Raw genomic sequence first — 20,403 nt, 5'->3', positions numbered from 1 at the left:
TTCAATGGGATCTTTCTAACTCCGGTATTTAGAGTCGTGTCTGAAGTGAGCGTTAGAATTCTAACGACAAAACTCCAGCCGCAGAAAAAAGTCAGTAGTTAAGAGCTTTCTGGGCTAACAACGGTTCATAAAGCTCTTAACTACTGTGCTCTAAAGTACACTAACACCCATAAACTACCATGTACCCCTAAACCGAGGTCCCCCCACATCAGCCGCCACTCGATTAAATTTTTTAACCCCCTAATCTGCCCGACCGCCACCTACGTTATACTTATGTACCCCTAATCTGCTGCCCCTAACCACCGCCGACCCCTATATTATATTTATTAACCCCTAACCTGCCCCCCCACACGTCGCCGCCAGCTACCTACAATAATTAACCCCCTAATCTGCCAGGACCGCAAAGAGCCGCCACCTACATTATAGCTATGTACACCCTAATCTGCTGGCCCCTAACACCGCCGACCCCTATATTATATTTATTAACCCCTAATATGCCCCCCTCAACGTCGCCTCCACCTGCCTACACTTATTAACCCCTAATCTGCCGACCGGCACCGCACCGCTATTATAATAAAGTTTGTTACGGTACCAACTGTGTACCAAGGGTTAACCCCAGATGAACAATGTCCTGCATAGACAATCAGCAATTCACAACCCAGCCAGTTTCAGGTTTAAAACAGAATGACAACTTTATTTGAAGGCAGCACACAGATTTATACAGGTTTTGACCCCCCCCCTCAGATGGGGGTTGAAAGAATGTTGTACATTAGATAAAAGGGAGAAGCGCCCTTGACATGATACAATAGAATTATATTACTTAATACTTACTTAGGCAGATAACAACTTAAACACATTTGGCTGTGTCTTATCACCTAGCGTCTGTTCTCTGAGGGTGATTAAACAATGGCCTGTTTATTACTTAAATGTAATTATAGCACACAATAGCTGAGGCCAGAAAACCCTGTCTTTAGAAATTAGATTCTTAAAGCTAAACACAGTTAACTCTTTCAGTCCTGACAGAAGGGTCTGTCACATAGCTCCCCCCTTGTGGAACACTCCGGCAGACCCGCTTGACCCTTTTGCGGGTCAACCTGGGGGATGACCGGACTAAGGGGTGGTAGGCATGTCAGTGTTGCTGGGACAATCCATCTGTATTCCCGTTATGAGAGAGAATTCCTGTCCATACAAACAAGGGTTCAACTTCCTCAGTGCCCAGACTAGGGCTAAACAGTCCTTCAAAATCTCATCAGCTTCTTTACGAGTTTTCTGTACCTGCTCTTTATAGGTATCCACAATCCCTTCATACTGACATAGGGTGCCCTTGAGTTGCTGCACCTCCCTATGAGCCAGCGTCAGCTTCTCCTCCAGTGTCACTAAGTTTGTCTTTAATGTTTTCATGTTCCACTCTCAAGCTGGTGTTTCTGCAGTCTGTCGGTGCAGCTTGTCTAGCAGAGATTCCTGTTCTAAACGTGCTTTTTCCTCTGCACTCCTCTTCTCTCCCGCTAGCACTGTTACATGATTATTTAACGTGACCATTTCATCCTCTACGTGACTCTTCTCCTTCATCAGCGCATTGTAACGTGACTCCCACATATCAATAGCGGATAGGAGATTTACTGAGCTCAGCGTCCTGGGGCTTAGCAGCTGGGGGGTCAGTCTCTGCTGCACGGATCTGAGCACGGGGTAGTCACAGGGTTAACATCAGCGGGACCCATGGGAGCATAGGCAGAAACAAGGGGGGACCAAGGTATTTCCAAGGAGAACATCAGCTGGTTAAATCCTTCATGACCCCCACATTCACAGGTCTAGCGCCCCCTCCCCAATCCAAATGCACCCTGGCAACAGGTAGGCGGACCACAGTGCCCCCTGCTACCCTCACAGCCACAGTGTCTCCTGTGTGCTGTTTCTCAGACACCAAGTTCTTTCTAAGCAAGGTCATGGTAGCACCAGTATCCCGTAGACCACTGACCTCCTTCCCATTCACTTTAACCAGTTGCCGGTTATTCCGGTGGGCAGCTTGCACAAGGTCTGCCTCATGTAGGATGCCCCAGCATTCTTGCGCCTCTACATAGCGGGCCGCAGGCTGAGGGTTACGTGGGATTCCGCCGGCGGGTCTTCTCCAGGACTGTGCTTGGTTCGCTGCATTTAGGGGACACTCTGGTCTTTTGTGCCCTAGTTGCTTACATCCAAAGCACCGAATAGGTTGTGAGTAGCCCCGCGAATTGAACCCGGGCTCTCTGAGGGTAGTTCGTGGCCAGAGGCCGTGTGGTATAGCGTGTGCCGGGGGGTTGGTAACTGGCAGCTGCTGGGGGTGACTGGGGGTCTGTACTCCACTCTAGCAGGGGGCTTAGTGGTAGAAGTGTCCAGTTTGCGGGCATCCGTATACTCATCTGCCAAGCGAGCCGCTTCATGCAGGGTGGAGGGTTTTACGGTCCCGAACCCACTCTCCAACTCCTGCGGGTAACTTGTCGAAGCAATGTTCCAACAGGAATAGCTGCAGCACCTCTTCCCCAGATACGGCTTGGCACCCCGCTATTCAGTGAGCTGCTGTGCGGTGCACCTTACATGCCCACTCAAGGTAGGAATCACCAGCCAATTTAACAGTGTCTCTGAACCGCGCCTCCGGTATGCCTCCGGTGTAACCGCATACCTGGAGAGCAGAGCCTCTTTTACAGTATTATAATCCCCGACTTCCTCATCTGGAATGGCCCGAAAGCCTCACTGGCCCGGGCCCGGATAATTTTTCCAGATAATATCGTGACCCAGTCCTCTGCGGGTACCTTGTGTAGTGCACATTGCCTCTCAAAATCCGCAAGGTACCCATCAATCTCTCCTTCTGTTTCCAGGAAGTTTTTAAAAGCTGCAAAATTTACTTTTCTCTTTTCCACTGGGTTTGCTGCAGCGCCGCTTTGGCGAAGTAGGTTGGCCTCCACAGCTGCTATGACCCGGTCGATAATTTCGGCAGATGGGTTTGGGGCCATAATATGCCAGTCTTATTTTAACCGCCCGATCAAAGCTTGCTTCTTCAGGGGTTCTGTCTGATATGCTGGGCCCATTGGTTCCTTCTGTCCCTGGTACTCTTTCCATCTTAGTCCAGTATTGTAATAATCCCCCTCTTCCCTGAGGTTACTGGCTTGTGTAGTTGCTCTTCTGGGCGATAAGGATTCTCCCGTCGCTTGCCACCAATGGTACGGTACCAACTGTGTACCAAGGGTTAACCCCAGATGAACAATGTCCTGCATAGACAATCAGCAATTCACAACCCAGCCAGTTTCAGGTTTAAAACAGAATGACAACTTATTTGAAGGCAGCACACAGATTTATACAGGTTTTGACCCCACCCTCAGATGGGGGGGTTGAAAGAATGTTGTACATTAGATAAAAGGGAGAAGCGCCCTTGACATGATACAATAGAATTATATTACTTAAATACTTTACTTAGGCAGATAACAACTTAAACACATTTGGCTTGTCTTATCACCTAGCGTCTGTTCTCTGTGGGTGATTAAACAATGGCCTGTTTATTACTTAAATGTAATTATAGCACACAATAGCTGAGGCCAGAAAACCTGTCTTTAGAAATTAGATTCTTAAAGCTAAACACAGTTAACTCTTTCAGTCCTGACAGAAGGGTCTGTCACAAAGTTATTAACCCCTAATCCGCCTCACTAACCCTATAATAAATAGTATTAACCCCTAATCTGCCCTCCCTAACATCGCCGACACCTAACTTCAAACATTCACCCTTAATCTGCCGACTGGAGCTCACCGCTATTCTAATAAATGTATTAACCCCTAAAGCTAAGTCTAACCCTAACACTAACACCCCCCTAACTTAAATATAATTTAAATCTAACGAAATTAATTAACTCTTATTAAATAAATTATTCCTATTTAAAGCAAAATACTTACCTGTAAAATAAATCCTAATATAGCTACAATATAAATTATAATTATATTATAGCTATTTTAGGATTTATATTTATTTTACAGGTAACTTTGTATTTATTTTAACCAGGTACAATAGCTATTAAATAGTTAATAACTATTTAATAGCTAAAATAGTTAAAATAATTACAAAATTACCTGTAAAATAAATCCTAACCTAAGTTACAAATAAACCTAACACTAAGCCCCTGAAGATCTTCCTACCTTGTCTTCACCATGCCAGGTATCACCGATCGTTCCAGGCTCCGAAATCTTCATCTAAGCCCAAGCGGGGGCTAGACATCCATCATCCGACGGCTGAAGAAGTCCAGAAGAGGCTCCAAAGTCTTCATCCTATCCGGGAAGAAGAGTAGATCCGGACCGGCAACCATCTTCTTCCAAGCGGCATCTTCTATCTTCATCCCATGAGGACCGGCTCCATCTTGAAGACCTCCACCGCGGACCCATCTTCTTCTTCCGACGACTTCCCGACGAATGACGGTTCCTTTAAGGGACGTCATCCAAGATGGCGTCCATCGAATTCCGATTGGCTGATAGGATTCTATCAGCCAATCGGAATTAAGGTAGGAAAATTCTGATTGGCTGATGGAATCAGCCAATCAGAATCAAGTTCAATCCGATTGGCTGATCCGATCAGCCAATCAGATTGAGCTCGCATTCTATTGGCTGATCGGAACAGCCAATAGAATGCAAGCTCAATCTGATTGGCCGATTGAATCAGCCAATCATATTGAACTACCTTAATTCCGATTGGCTGATAGAATCAGCCAATCGGAATTCGAGGGACGCCATCTTGGATGACGTCCCTTAAAGGAACCGTCATTCGTCGGGAAGTCGTCGGAAGAAGAAGATGGGTCCGCGGTGGAGGTCTTCAAGATGGAGCCGGTCCTCATCTGATGAAGATAGAAGATGCCGCTTGGAAGAAGATGGTTGCCGGTCCGGATCTACTCTTCTTCCCGGATAGGATGAAGACTTTGGAGCCTCTTCTGGACCTCTTCAGCCATCGGATGATGGATGTCTAGCCCCCGCTTGGGCTTAGATGAAGATTTCGGAGCCTGGAACGATCGGTGATACCTGGCATGGTGAAGACAAGGTAGGAAGATCTTCAGGGGCTTAGTGTTAGGTTTATTTAAGGGGGGTTTGGGTTAGATTAGGGGTATGTGGGTGGTGGGTTGTAATGTTGGGGGGGGGTATTGTATGTTTTTTTTTACAGGCAAAAGAACTGAATTCTTTGGGGCATGCCCCGCAATGGGCCCTGTTCAGGGCTGGTAAGGTAAAAGAGCTTTGAACTTTAGTAATTTAGAATAGGGTAGGGCATTTTTTTATTTTGGGGGTCTTTGTTATTTTATTAGGGGGCTTAGAGTAGGTGTAATTAGTTTAAAATTGTTGTAATATTTTTCTGATGTTTGTAAATATTTTTTTATTTTTTGTAACTTAGTTCTTTTTTATTTTTTGTACTTTAGTTAGTTTATTTCATTGTATTTATTTGTAGATATTGTATTTAATTAATTTATTGATAGTGTAGTGTTAGGTTTAATTGTAGGTAATTGTAGGTATTTTATTTAATTAATTTATTGATAGTGTAGTGTTAGGTTTAATTGTAACTTAGGTTAGGATTTATTTTACAGGTAATTTTGTAATTATTTTAACTATTTTAGCTATTAAATAGTTATTAACTATTTAATAGCTATTGTACCTGGTTAAAATAAATACAAAGTTACCTGTAAAATAAATATAAATCCTAAAATAGCTATAATATAATTATAATTTATATTGTAGCTATATTAGGATTTATTTTACAGGTAAGTATTTTGCTTTAAATAGGAATAATTTATTTAATAAGAGTTAATTAATTTCGTTAGATTTAAATTATATTTAAGTTAGGGGGGTGTTAGTGTTAGGGTTAGACTTAGCTTTAGGGGTTAATACATTTATTAGAATAGCGGTGAGCTCCAGTCGGCAGATTAGGGGTTAATGTTTGAAGTTAGGTGTCGGCGATGTTAGGGAGGGCAGATTAGGGGTTAATACTATTTATTATAGGATTAGTGAGGCGGATTAGGGGTTAATAACTTTATTATAATAGCGGTGCGGTCCGGTCGGCAGATTAGGGGTTAATAAGTGTAGGCAGGTGGAGGCGACGTTGAGGGGGGCAGATTAGGGGTTAATAAATATAATATAGGGGTCGGCGGTGTTAGGGACAGCAGATTAGGGGTACATAGGGATAATGTAAGTAGCGGCGGTTTACGGAGCGGCAGATTAGGGGTTAATAATAATATGCAGGGGTCAGCGATAGCGGGGGCGGCAGAATAGGGGTTAATAAGTGTAAGGTTAGGGGTCTTTAGACTCGGGGTACATGTTAGAGTGTTAGGTGCAGACGTAGGAAGTGTTTCCCCATAGCAAACAATGGGGCTGCGTTAGGAGCTGAACGCGGCTTTTTTGCAGGTGTTAGGGTTTTTTTTCAGCTCAAACAGCCCCATTGTTTCCTATGGGGGAATCGTGCACGAGCACGTTTTTGAAGCTGGCCGCGTCCGTAAGCAACTCTGGTATCGAGAGTTGAAGTTGCGTTAAATATGCTCTACGCTCCTTTTTTGGAGCCTAACGCAGCCATTCTGTGGACTCTCAATACCAGAGTTATTTAAAAGGTGCGGCCAGAAAAAAGCCAGCGTTAGCTACGCGGGTCGTTACCGACAAAACTCTAAATCTAGCCGTAAGAAAATAAAGACATAAAGACAATAACATTCCTCTTTATTTGGTGCTGTGGACTTTTGCTGTTGTGGTTATATTGAGAGGCGTTTGCAGTGGCCCTCTACCACCGGCACCAGGTATTGTGGTGTTTGTCTATACTGGACTGCTTAGATAAATTAGGTGTGACCATATACAACACTGGGGAATCTAATATAAGTCCTAACTTGAACACTGTCCCTGCCAAATACCTTGTGTGGATTCTTCTCCATTTAGCCACCAATCAGTGAGCGCTACCCAGGTGTTGAACCAAAAATGACTCTTAAGCTTAGATTTCTGCTTTTCAAATAAATATACCAAGATAATAAAGAAAAATTGATTATATATTTTTTTGTAGACTTGCAGATTTCACACACGCTTCTAAGGTAAGGTACTTACACTAGTTGGAGGTTCAATAAGCTCAAAGTATGGCGCTACAGGTCACTGATTCTTCTTTCTTTTTAAAATGTATTTTTAACACAAGAGTTAAAATACATATATTAAAACAAGGCTAGATAAAAGTCTCTTGGGGCTGAAGAATGCCATTAGCAACAATGTATTGCCTCAAAGCCCAGTCAATTTATACCACTCAGCTGTATCAAACAGGTAATCTATTTGGTTTAAAAAATAAATAGATTGCAGCAAAACGAATGTCGGAAGGAAGACGCGTGTCATGAGGAGGGGTAATAGCCAGTGATAAAGCTTACAACATAAAGCTTATGAAACCTTGCCTAACTTAGTACCTCCTGACAAAGAAATAAAGCTTATGAGACCTTGCCTAACAACTTAGTACCTCTTGATAAGGAAATGGAGCTTATGAGACCTTGCCTAACTTAGTACCTCCTGACAAGGAAATAAAGCTTATGAGACCTTGCCTAACTTAGTACCTCCTGACAAGGAAATAAAGCTTATGAGACCTTGCCTAACTTAGTACCTCCTGACAAGGAAATAAAGCTTATGAGACCTTGCCTAACTTAGTACCTCCTGACAAGGAAATAAAGCTTATGAGACCTTGCCTAACTTAGTACCTCCTGACAAGGATATAAAGCTTATGAGACCCTTGCCTAACTTAGTACCTCCTGATAAGGAAATAGAGCTAATGAGACCTTGCCTAACTTAGTACCTCCTGATAAGGGAATAAAGCTTATGAGACCCCTGCCTTAATTAGTACCCATTGGCAAGGAAATAAAGCTTATGAGACCTTACCTAACTTAGTACCTCCTGATAAGGGAATAAAGCTAATGAGACCCTTGCCTAACTTAGTACCTCCTGATAAGGAAATGGAGCTTATGAGACCTTGCCTAACTTAGTACCTCCTGATAAGGAAATAGAGCTAATGAGACCCTTGCCTAACTTAGTACCTCCTGATAAGGGAATAAAGCTTATGAGACCCTTGCCTAACTTAGTACCTCCTGATAAGGAAAAGGAGCTTATGAGACCTTGCCTAACTTAGTACCTCCTGATAAGGAAATAGAGCTAATGAGACCTTGCCTAACTTAGTACCTCCTGATAAGGAAATAGAGCTAATGAGACCTTGCCTAACTTAGTACCTCCTGATAAGGAAATAGAGCTAATGAGACCTTGCCTAACTTAGTACCTCCTGATAAGGGAATAAAGCTTATGAGACCCTTGCCTAACTTAGTACCTCCTGATAAGGGAATAAAGCTTATGAGACCCCTGCCTTAATTAGTACCCCTTGGCAAGGAAATAAAGCTTATGAGACCTTACCTAACTTAGTACCTCCTGATAAGGGAATAAAGCTTATGAGACTTTGCCTAACTTAGTACCTCCTGACAAGCTTTTTTTAAAGAGTCAACCGCAACCATTAGAAATAATGGAACCATTTAAACTTTTCGAGCAACAACAAGAAAATAGAGGGGGAAAAAGTGGACTCATGAAAATGTCAAAGTGCTGTATGTACTATTGCTATAATGGAGATTTGAAAGAAGTGCTAAAAAGCTAAAATGTGATTCCTAAAATATATGTGCAAATATAAAAACATTTTATTTTCTGAAATACACACTGAAATATTGACAAGACAAGTTAAAAGTAAAAAATTACCAAATTTGCGCAAATTTGGGAAAAATGCACAGGAGTGCTGCACGTATTGCTTAGTGAGATAGTTGAGTCCAACCCAAATGGTACAGTGCAGATTAAAAATTAGTTTTAAAAATAATCCAGAAATATGTGTTGAATCCTTCTGTGCGAAGTTCCTGATACTTAAATAAAAAATTAGTTCCTGATAAAGAAATAGTTTCTCGTGTAGAAAAATATATATTCCTTGTGAAAAAATATATACTCTTGTGACAAGTTAGGATGTGTGTACCAAAAACTTGTACAAAATGTGTCCCAAAAATAGAATGGAAAAAATAGTAATATAAATATATGTTTCCATATCCGTGGTAGTAAATATAAAAATAAAAAGAGTATCCTGATCCAAAAGCGATAAGCTGGAGTAATCAATGGTGTCTTATAAAGATATAGTGTCCTGTGAAAAGATACGCGTTTCAGCCTTAAAACGAGTCTTGAGAAATGCCTTGTTTGAGGCTGAAACGCGTAGACGGTCTCAACTGTGAATTGGCTCAGGCTCTTATACATGAAATCCGGTAAGCCTTCATTTTAGTAGTCGGCGTTAACCTTTAACAGTATTACACTATATACACCTTTATCTTTTCACAGGACACTATGGGACCGCCTGAAACGGAAGACCGCTGCTCCTTAACTTCTTCGCCACCTTTTAGGTGGTGGACTGAAATCAACCCGATTCGAGTGAGCAGGGTGTGGCATTGCAAAGCATTTCACCACTACAGCGAATCATGCCAATTCGACCTTTGTTAAATCTACTCCTATATCTTTATAGGATACTATTGATTACACCAGCTTATAGTCGATTTTGGATCAGGATACTCTTTATTTTTATAATTACTACCATGGATATTGAAACATATATTTCTATTCCTATTTTTTCCATTCTATTTTTGGGACACATTTTGTACACGTTTTTGGTACACACATCCTAACTTGTCACAATAGTATATATTTTTCACAAGGAATATATATTTTTCTACACAAGGAACTATTTCTTCATCAGGTACTCATTTTTTATATAAGTATCAGGAATTTCACACAGAAGGATGCAACACATATTTCTGGATTATTTTTAAAAACGGATTTTTAATCTGAACTGTACCATTTGGTTTGGACTCAACTATCTCGCAAAGCAATAAGTGCGCAAATTCGCGTTTTACTTTTAACTTTTTTTAAATCTTGTCAATATTTCAATGTGTATTTCAGAAAATAAAATGTTTTAATATTTGCACATGTATGTTAGGAATCCCATTTTAGCGCTTCCTTCAAAAATCCATTATTTCAAGGTTAGGATATCCTACAGCAAAGGGAGCTTATGGGAACTCACTAGGAACTTGATACTTTTAACTATTAGCTGTATGTACAATTGCTGTTTTACTGGTAACCAGACAGGGTTGCTTCACAGCAGTTTTTACCGTTTAGTTAGAGCTCAGTGGAGCAAGGATTTTTGTTTGCTTAGTTTTGTTTGTTCAAGCTTCTGTTTCACTGCCTGGCAAAATTAAACATGCCACAGGGCTTTTAAACTTGACCAAGATTGTGGTGCACCTACAATGGCCAAATTCATGAAAGCAATACGCACTCAAATTATTTTTGAACAGTTTAATATAAAGACGTTATCTGTCAAATGTATTCAAGCTTTTTTCTTAAATGGTTAAAGATTAACAAATGAAACTCTCTGTCAATTCAATACATACTTACATTACCCTTTCATAAATCCAAAACATTTTAATTATTAGTTTTGAGAGGTGTATTTTCGCTGTTGTGGTTACATTGTTTAGATAGTGAGCAATTGTGAATTTGCGTGACGCTTCCGATTTATTAGATATCTCCTTTTATTGGTGCCTTGGGACTCGGGAGGTAGCACTTGTAAAAGGATTAGTGATTTTTATTTTGTACTTGGAGTCGTAAGAAGCTGCCACTCTAGGGACAATAATGATTTGGCTACATGGCTCTTTGTTTGTCATTCCTTTTTTCTTTTTATAAAATGGAAAGTGAGGTTATATATTCATTTACTGTAATCTAAAATACATGCAATTATAAGTTTAGTATATACATGTTGATGTATTAATCTGTTATTTATTAATTTAGGTTGTCTATACAAGGTTATTGGATGTGTTGGTATTGTGTATATTTACCTAAATAAAATATATTTTAAAATGAAGGTGTTTTATTACATATCTACAACATTTTGTTACTCTGCCAGAAGACAAGTGCGGACTGTTGTTGGATATGTTGTGCTGAGTGGAGCACAGGTGGAGCGATACCAAAAATAAATATAACTATGTATGTATTTGCATTTGTGATTGGCTGATGGCTGTCACATGATACGGGAGGAGTGGAAATTAAAGTTCAGGCTAAGTGCTATTGCATTGTCTTGTTGTTATGCATCTGTTGATTATGCAAATCTACTGTATTAACTGGTCCTTTAAGTTATCTGTACATTTTTGTATTTAAAGGGACGAGAAGCCAATTTTTTTTCCCTTGGGTGATACTGGACATGATTGAGGACCTGATTACCAAGAGTACAAGTCTGCTGGAACTTTAAGCATTACTCTATAGCACCTTTATGTGCATACCACCTTGTATCATGCCGCATTACAATTGGCAAGTGTTATACAGACATATTGCACTATTGGACGCCCTCTTTTTATTTGTATTAACTTAAAGGGACACTCAATTAAAAAAAAACTTTTATGATTCAGATAGAGCAGCAGTTTTTAAGACACTTTCCAATTTCCTTCCATTATCAAATTTTGCACAATCTTTTTATATTCACACTTTCTGGGGAACAAGATCCTACTGAGCATGTGCAAGAGATCACAGGGTATACTAGTCTGTGATTGGCTGATGCCTGTCACATGATACAGGGGGCCGGAAAATGGGAGAAAAAATTAAAATTGTCAGAAAAATAAATCTACTGCTTATTTGAAATTCAGAGTAGGTGTTAAATCATTGACTTTTTATTATGCACATGTTAATTATGCAATTATACTTCATTTAGTGGTCCTTTAAGCTTCCTAATGATATAGTGATGCTGTCACTTAAACAGAATAAAAAATGATTTAATTACCTTGGTAACTTCTCGTTCATGTCCCACAAATCTTTTCAGGGCGTTTCCGACCCTCCAGTTAGATACAACAACAGTCTGTGGAAATAATTCTGAAGGTTCATATTAAACTAAAACTGAAAGTAACACAATACTATAATAAAGTTCCAGATGATCAATAACTGAACATTTGCCTTAAAGGGATATGAAACCCAATTTTTTTTATTTCATGATTCAGATAGAGCATGCAATTGTAAGCAACTTTCTAATTTACTCCTATTATCAAATTTTCATTGTCCTCTTGGTATCTTTATTTGAAAAGAAGGAATGTAAGTTTATTAGCCTGTATATTTTGGGCCTGCTTTTCAAATAAAGATACCAAGAAAACAAAGAAGAATTGATAATAGGAGTAACTTAGAAAGTTGCTTAAAATTGCGTGCGCTATCTGAATCATGAAAGAAAAATTGGGTTTCATATCCCTTTAAGGCAAATTTATTTCCAATATAATTCAGTACAAAATACTCTTTTGTTTAACTTGATATCTCTTGATAACTAAACAAATAACTATCTTTAAAACTGGCATTTCTCATTAAAAAAAAAATAAAAAAATATTATACAACCTTACTAAAACAACAGAAGAAAAATACTTTTTCTTTTCAGACTTACACAATATTCCCCTTTACCAACAATGCTTTAAAAATGGACCCCTATCAGCTAAAAAGCATGTATACTGTAATATCAGTCAAGCAAAAAACAAAATGAATGCTTACTTGATAAATGAATTTCTTTCACAATGACAAGAGTCCACAAGCCACCATGTATGGGAATATACCTCTCCTTACCACTAGGAGGCGACTCCCACTAAACATGATCCTCAGTCATACATATAGCCAAGTAGATGAGGAAAAAAGAAAAGCAGGAAAGATAAAGCAGGGCAAAGAAGTTCAAAACAAGTACTATCTCTATTTAAAGAAAAAGAAAGGGCAGGGCTTGTGGACTCTCACCATCATGAAAGAAATGAATTTATCAGGTAGGCATACATGTTATCTTCTTTCATTAGATGGTGAGAGTCCAAGAGCTGTAGCTTTATGACCTTTTAAAGGAAAAGGTGGGGTGGATACAGCGCTGGAAATAAATACGTTTTTAATTTTATTTCATTTCTGATCCTGAGTCCTAATTGTTCATTACTTAAATTTGCTGGGTATATGCTTTAGCTGTGTTTACTGTGTGTTAACACTAGCGCAAATAAGTTTCTTTTTATTTTATGGTCTTTTTAGTAAAATAATGTTTTAGGGATTTTACTTACCTTATTTGTTTGCATATAATCAGACATTTTTATTTCCAGCGCTGTATCCACGCCACCTTTTCCTTTTAAGCTTTATGACCTTTGCTAGGCCCAGAAAAATGAACAAAAAGAGAAGAAAAAAGTCTGAAATAGTTTGTGGCTTCAACATAATATTTAAGAACTCCTACAATATCTAAGTTGTGGAGAAGATGCTCTTTGAAATTCTTAGGCGCAGGAGAAAAAGAAGGAACCACAATTTCCTGATTGATAGTATCTATAGATAAACCTTTAGGAAGAAAGGAATAGCTAGTGCAAAGAACAGCCTTATACTGATGAATAAAATCAGAAAAGGAGGATCGCAAGACAAAGCTGAATGCTCAGAGACTCTTCTAGCCAAAGAAATAGCTATAAAAAAAAAAGAACCTTCAAAGATAAAAGCTGAAGGTCCAAATCATGCATTGGCTTAAATAGAGGCATTTAAAGACCCCTCAAAACCAGATTCAGATTCCAAAGTAGGAGAAACTGGACAAATAACAGGTTTAGACCTAAGCAGAGCCTGAACAAAGGTCAGAACATCAGGAATTTTAGAAATGTTCTTATGAAACAGAAAAGAAAGTGCTCAAATCTGACCCTTCTGAGAACTGGCTGATAAACCTTTATCTAAGCCTTCCTGCAGGATCTTAAAAACTCTAGGACTCATAAGGTTTTCCAGACCTTATTATAAATACAAGTCATATCACAACACAGTCCATCCTTGGATAAAAAGGTATACAATGTATTGAAAAAACTCTTAAAAATTTAACACTGTGAATGGAAACAATAAATAAGCTGTGGTACACAGTACCAGTAGCACTTACATCATACACAATTCAGCGTCTGCCTTTCCAATAAGGTAAGTGTAGATCTCCCTCTTAGAACCGTATTTATAACCTGTCAGGGTTTTTTCCCTGCTTTGTTTGCCATGTGCTGCTGGCAGCCATTTAATCACCTCTCTTGCTGACTCTGGTGCATAGTGTGTGATGCTGCTCATTTCCTGCATGCCCTTTTATGGCCAGACTGGTGTACATCATCCATGTGAGACAGGTTGCAGTCTCAGAATTGTGATGTCATCACTTATTATTTAAAGGGCCTCTGTTCAGTATGCTTTGCCTTTGCATTGTCTAAGACCTGTTTGTGAAAGTTCCTGTGTATTACCTGGCTGCCTGACGTCCCTCCTGGTTCCTGATCCCTGGCTTGTTCCTGACTCTGCTGTTCTCCTTGTTCCTGATTCCGGCTCGTCTGACTACTCGCTTTGGCTCCTGACTCAGCTCGTCTGACAACCAGCTCTGGTTTTGTCTCCTGGCTTGTTATTTAACTTGTGGATTTTTTTATTATTTTTTGCTATTAATAAAGGTGTGATTATTTTTACACTTCTCGTCTCAGTCTGATTCTTGGCACCCTGACATAACCTTAAAGTCTGATGAAAAATAAACACAAATACTTACAATAGAATTAGATGTTAGATGTTTTCTTGATATGTGAAATGTGTATTTAAATATTGATATTATGTATGCTAAATATCTTTTTATTTTGTATACAATGTTACAATATCCTGTTGATGTAGAAGTTCAATTTCAATTGGTGAATAACGTCAGTCTGAAGGGTATAAATACGGTACTAAGAGGGAGGTCTACACTTATGTCATTGAGAAAGTCAGACGCCGAAACGCATATGCTGTAAACTCTACCGGTACTGTATACCACAGCTTATTTATTGTTTCCATTCAAAGTGTTATGCTTTTAAATAGACCTGTGCATTTTGTTTTGGCCGATTCCGAGATTCTAATGCATCTAATGCATCGGCACCATAACTAAAATCTGAAAATGAATAAATCAGTTTCTGAATTTTCAGATCCATTATTCATATTCGGAATTTTACATTGTTCTAATCTAAACCTCAGTTCCCCAACATCGCCGACACCAACCAAATCACTAAATAAAGCTATTAACCCCTAAACCGCAGTTACCAGACATCGCTTACACTAAATAAACCTATTAACCCCTAAATCGCAGTTCCCCGACACTAAATAAACCTATTAACCTCTAAACCGCCGTTCCCAAACATCGCCAAAACTAACTCAACCTATTAACCCCTAAACCGACGGCCACCACATCGCAACAACCTAAATTAAACTATTAACCCCTAAACATAACACCCCCTAACTTTAACATAATTAAAATAGACCTAAATTAAAGTTACAATTATTAACTAACTACCTATTGAAAAAGGAATACAAACTTACCTGTGAAATAAAAATAAAACCTAAGCTAGCTACAATATAACTGTTTACTAACTACCTACTAAAAATAAATAAATGTGAAATAAAAAAAACCTAAGATTACTAAAAAATTAAAACTACAATTACAAAAAATAATAAAGACTAAGTGCCCCATTACATATGCGGCGTCACCCGCAAAAGCCGCCGCCACCGTTTTTTGCGCTGTTTTGGTATCCTATACACAGCACCGCATATAAATGCGGCACGTATATTTCACCCGTCGCCCGCAATTTTTACTTCGCCACTGGGATGAATTCGCCAGACTTCAGCAACTGTGAGTACTGATTTTGGGGTTAGGTTGTTTTTTTTGGGGGGGGTGTTTTTGTTTTTTTTAGATTAGGGCTTTTTTTATTTTAATTGCCAAAAAAGAGCTGAATGCCCTTTTTAGGGGAATGCCCCTACAGATTCCTTTTTCAGGGCAATGGATATATTAGGTTTTTTTTAGTTAGTTTTTTTTTATTGTGTGGGTTTTGGGGGTGAGGGTTTGTAATGTTAGGGGTTGTTTGTTTTTATTTGTTTGCAAAAGATCTGTTAACTTTAGGACAATGCCCTACAAAGGCATAGTTTATTATAGATTAGGGTTTTTTTTATTTTGGGGTGGGTTTTTTTGTTTGTTTTTAAACGTGGGTATTAGAATAGGAATAATTTTTATTATTTTGGATTTCGTTTGTTATTTTTTGTAATGGTATTTTTTTTTATATTTTGTAATTTTAGTTACAATTTTTTAGTAATCTTAGGGTTTTTTTATTTTTAGTAATGTTTGGTATTATTAGTGTAATCTTAGGTTTTATTTTTATTTCACAGGTAAATTTGTATTTATTTTAACTAAATAGTTAGTAAATAGTTATATTGTAGCTAGCTTAGGTTTTAATTTTTATTTCACAGGTAAAGGTAGTTATTTAATAATTGTAACTTTAAGTTAGGTCTATTTTAATTATGTTAAAAGTTAGGGGGTGTTAGGTTTAGGGGTTAATATAGTTAAATTTAGGTTGTTGCGATGTGGGGGCCAGCGGTTTAGGGATTAATAGGTTTAGTTAGTGTTGGCCTTGTGAGTGTATGGTGGTTTAGGAGTTAATAGGTTTAGTTAGTGTTGCCGAAGTTTGGGAACGACGGTTTAGGGGTTAATAGAATTATTTAGTGATTTAAATAGTGTTGAGAAACTGCGGTTTAGGGGTTAAAAGGTTTAGGTAGGGTTGGCGATGTGGGGGCGGCAGTTGAGGGGTTAATAGGTTTAGTTAGTGTCGACTATGTGGGGGGACGGTGGTTTAGGGGTTAATAGCTTTATTTAGTGTCAGCGATGTGGGTGGCCATGGCGGTTTTAGATAATTTTGTTTCGGCAATCTCCAGCATATTAGTTATGTTTAGTTAAATCGTTTTTTCGGATTCATTCTTTATTCATATGCATTATTGTATTCTAAATTTCAGAATAAAATAATGCATATGAATAAAGAATGGATCCGAAAAAAACGAACAGATACGAAAAAACGATTTAACTTAACATAACTAATTTGTTGAAATACATTTTTTTTTTTTTTTTTTTTTTAAACTTAACTAAACTAATTTGCCAAAACAAAATTATTTATTTAACTAATGAAAACAAAACAAATTTTTTAGCGTTGCACATGTCTTCTTGGATGGACTAGTGTATGAACTGAGTTGGGGACTGAGGACAAGTGCTGTCAGATGTCCGCCTTTTAAGTTTGATTCTGGCTATCACCCTGGAGAACCCAATGCATCAAAATTTGGTCCAAAACTTCCTGATTCCGAGACCATTCCCCTGGGTGAAGAGACTGGCGACTTAGAAAGTCTTCCTCCGAAGTGTCCACACCTGGAAAATGGATGGCAGAAATCCTGCAATGATAGCGTTCAGCCCAAGTGATGATGCGGGACACATCCATCATTGCTAAGGAACTGCAAGTTCCTCCCTGATGATTGACATAAGCCAATGTCGTAAAATTGTCTGAGTGGAATCTCAGAAAAGAGGACTGGCGAGTCTGCCACCAAGTCAAGGACTGTCTTCTCTTGTGATCCAACAGAATCCTCTGAGACAGATCCTTGTGGTCCCCATTCCATCGATGCAGAATCTGCAATTGTAGGGTCCGAAGATGAAATCTAGCAAATGGAACTGCATCTGAAGCAGTCACTGTGAGATCCACAACTTCCATGCCCTGAGCTACAGAAGGGAGAGGATTCAGCTGCAGAAGGGCACAGGCCTATTGCATCTTCTGTTTACACTGATCTGTCAGAGAGACAAAGACATAGTCACGGAATGAACCCCAGAAAAGAAAAACAAGCCTGAGGGGTTATTGAGCTCTGTGGAAGATTTATTTTCCAGCCGTGACACTGAAGCAACTGAAGAATCATATGAGTGTGAGACACAGCCAGATGAAAAGAAGAAGCCTCAACCAGAATGTCATCCAAGTAAGGAACCACAGAAATTCCTTGAGCTTGAACTTCAGACAACAAAGCTCCCAGTACTTTTGTAAAAACTCTAAGAGCTGTAGCCAGACCAAAAGGGAGGGCCACTGATAATGTTCGTCTTTGAAAGCGACTTGTAATACGGGAGACCTGCCATTCCGCGTGCAAAGGCCAATTTTTTAGCCGTATAGCCGTACCGCAACACTTGTAATCTTGGTGATTCTTTGCATAGTTTAGAAGTACATTTTGACCAGTCTAAGCTAACCGAGCTAAATTTAAAGCAACAGCAACCCAAGTGTAAGGTGCATGGTGTATTGAAGCATGTTAAGATATTCATACTAATAGTCTGTGGGCTATGAAGGTGCAGGTACTTACCTCTGAGCACAATGCCACGGATTTGACTGAGTAACGACGGTTGGTGGAAAAGTCCACATTTCACATGGGGAGGGCAGTGGATCCACAAGACCAGGGGATTGGTGGGAAAGTCCACATTTCACATGGGAGGCCTGCAACACTGAGAAAATACCTTTCACTGCCTGGCTGATAACTCCTTGTATGCCCCTCTGAACGACAGGTTAAAGCAAGGAATCGGGCCACAAATCAGTTAGAGGATCCCCTTTCAAATGAGGAGTAGATCTTGCACTTTACCTCCACATCACTCCTCATCAAGGAGGCAAAGAAAGACTGAGGATCATGGGACGTGGGAGGGATTTGAAGCTCTGGTGTTTTGAGGCGTCTTTTGCGTACTAGTGGTGAGGAGTAGAATATTCCCACACTTGATTGCTTGTGGACTCTCACCATCTGATAAAAGAAAGATGCTATTCTTGTTTAAATATATACAGGTTTTACTAAACTGATTCGTCACTAAATTTATTTTTATATGCAGAGTGAATGTGCTGCAAAAGATCTGTCTACAAAATATTTAAAAATACAATTTTCTTAGCAAAATTTGCAAGCCTTTGGAAATCAGGAGCAGTCCCTGGAGTAACCCCCTAACTTGAATAGGTTTCTTTCAGTGGCTACTCAGAAGCTAGATGGAAATATTCTTGTGCACACACTGTGTAGTATGTAGAGGGGTCAAATTGATGCACATTTCATACTGCCATATAAGCAGGAGGTCACACGCAAGCTAAGATTTTAAATTTGTGTGAACTCCCCAGACAAATTACTAAGTGTGGTTTTCTCTATTTCTGTTAATGTATACTTATTATATTGGCTAATGGGTTAATACTACAAATTAACCAGATGACATTTAGTATATAAATAAACAAAGTATTTTCTTATTTCATTCTGTTGGGAACTGTATTTTTTTCCTCTTTCTTTTGTTTGTGTGTTTTATTTTTTAAGATCCACTTGAGTGCACTTGATATTCTTTTTAGCCTTTATGCCCTCTCTGAGGCCAGTGAATAAGCACATTCTTCAAAAGTTAATTGCAGTATGTTTCATTTTCTTTCTATACTCAAATAGTTTATCCAAATTTAACCCTTTGGCTGCTGAGCCATTTCCCACCTGGATGCTAAGCTGGTTTTGAGCTTTTTTTAAATTTTTCCCCCAGATCCCCAAGACTTATACCATTGGAAACGTTAGGCGATTACCTTGTCAACGGTGGGTCCTGGGGGCCTGTAACTGCTTAGATGCCTGAGATACAGGATTCTAAGCAGCATGCCCCCATCTCCCTTTACTTGTCCATTGTCAACTTTAAATAAAGTTGCACAGTGACATCATCGCGTCATTGCGCGTGACGTCACCACACCAAACACGAAGCCCCGGCGATGCCTGTTACTATACAGGCCAGATCACCGGGGTGGGAGTCAGTGGGAGCCCCCAGATTACCCTCAAGGTGGGTGAGTGCTAGCGACGGCTCTGAGCTGTCGTCAGCACCTGACTGGGACAATTTGCGACGGCTCAGAGCCGGGGTTAGCACTCAAAGGGTTAAAGGAACTGTAAAGTCAAAATTAAACTATCATGAATCAGATAGAGCATGAAATTGTAAACAACTTTCTTATTTATGTCTATTGTCTAATTCTTTGGTATCTTTTGTTGAAAAGCATACCTATGTAGGCTTATGAGCAATAATACACTGTCGGGAGCTAGCTGCTGATTGGTGAATTCACATATATCCCATTTGTCATTGGCTCACCGGATGTCTTCAGCTAATTCCCACTAGTGCATTGCTTCTCATTCAACAAAGGATACCTAGAGAATGAAACAAATTTTATAATCAAGGTAAATTGGAAACTTTTAAAATTGTATGTTCTGTCTGAATCATTAAAGAAATTTGGGGACTTTATGTCTCTTTAAAGGGAGAGTATAGTCAAAACTAAACTTTCATGATTCAGATAGGGCATGTCATTTTAAACAACTTTCCCATTCACTTTTATGATCAAATTTTCTTTGTTCTCTTTGTATTCTTAGTTGAAAGCTAAACCTAGGTAGGCTCATATGCTAATTTCTAAGCCCTTGAAGTCCGCCTCTTATCTCAGTGCATTTGACAGTTTTTTGTGCCAAATAGATAACATTGTGCTCACACCCGTGGAGTTACTTATGAAAGGGCACTGATTGGCTAAAATGCAAGTC

At 39.2% G+C, this 20,403-nt stretch overlaps 1 protein-coding gene across 1 annotated transcript in view; it reads right to left on the bottom strand.

Moving 5' to 3' along the window:
• The window catches only part of WDR31 (WD repeat domain 31), a 144,657-nt gene that overhangs the window by 118,822 nt on the left and 5,432 nt on the right, over positions 1–20,403 (bottom strand). The window contains exon 3 of the mRNA XM_053695335.1: positions 11,831–11,905. Within this exon, the coding sequence (XP_053551310.1) occupies positions 11,831–11,905 (75 nt within the window). The remainder of the gene's footprint in view (positions 1–11,830; positions 11,906–20,403) is intronic.

The sequence above is a fragment of the Bombina bombina genome, chromosome 12 (assembly GCF_027579735.1).
Source record: "Bombina bombina isolate aBomBom1 chromosome 12, aBomBom1.pri, whole genome shotgun sequence".
Classification (NCBI taxonomy): Eukaryota; Metazoa; Chordata; class Amphibia; order Anura; family Bombinatoridae; genus Bombina; species Bombina bombina.
Note: the sequence above shows the minus strand (reverse complement) of the source record. Positions and strands in the feature narration are given on the sequence as shown.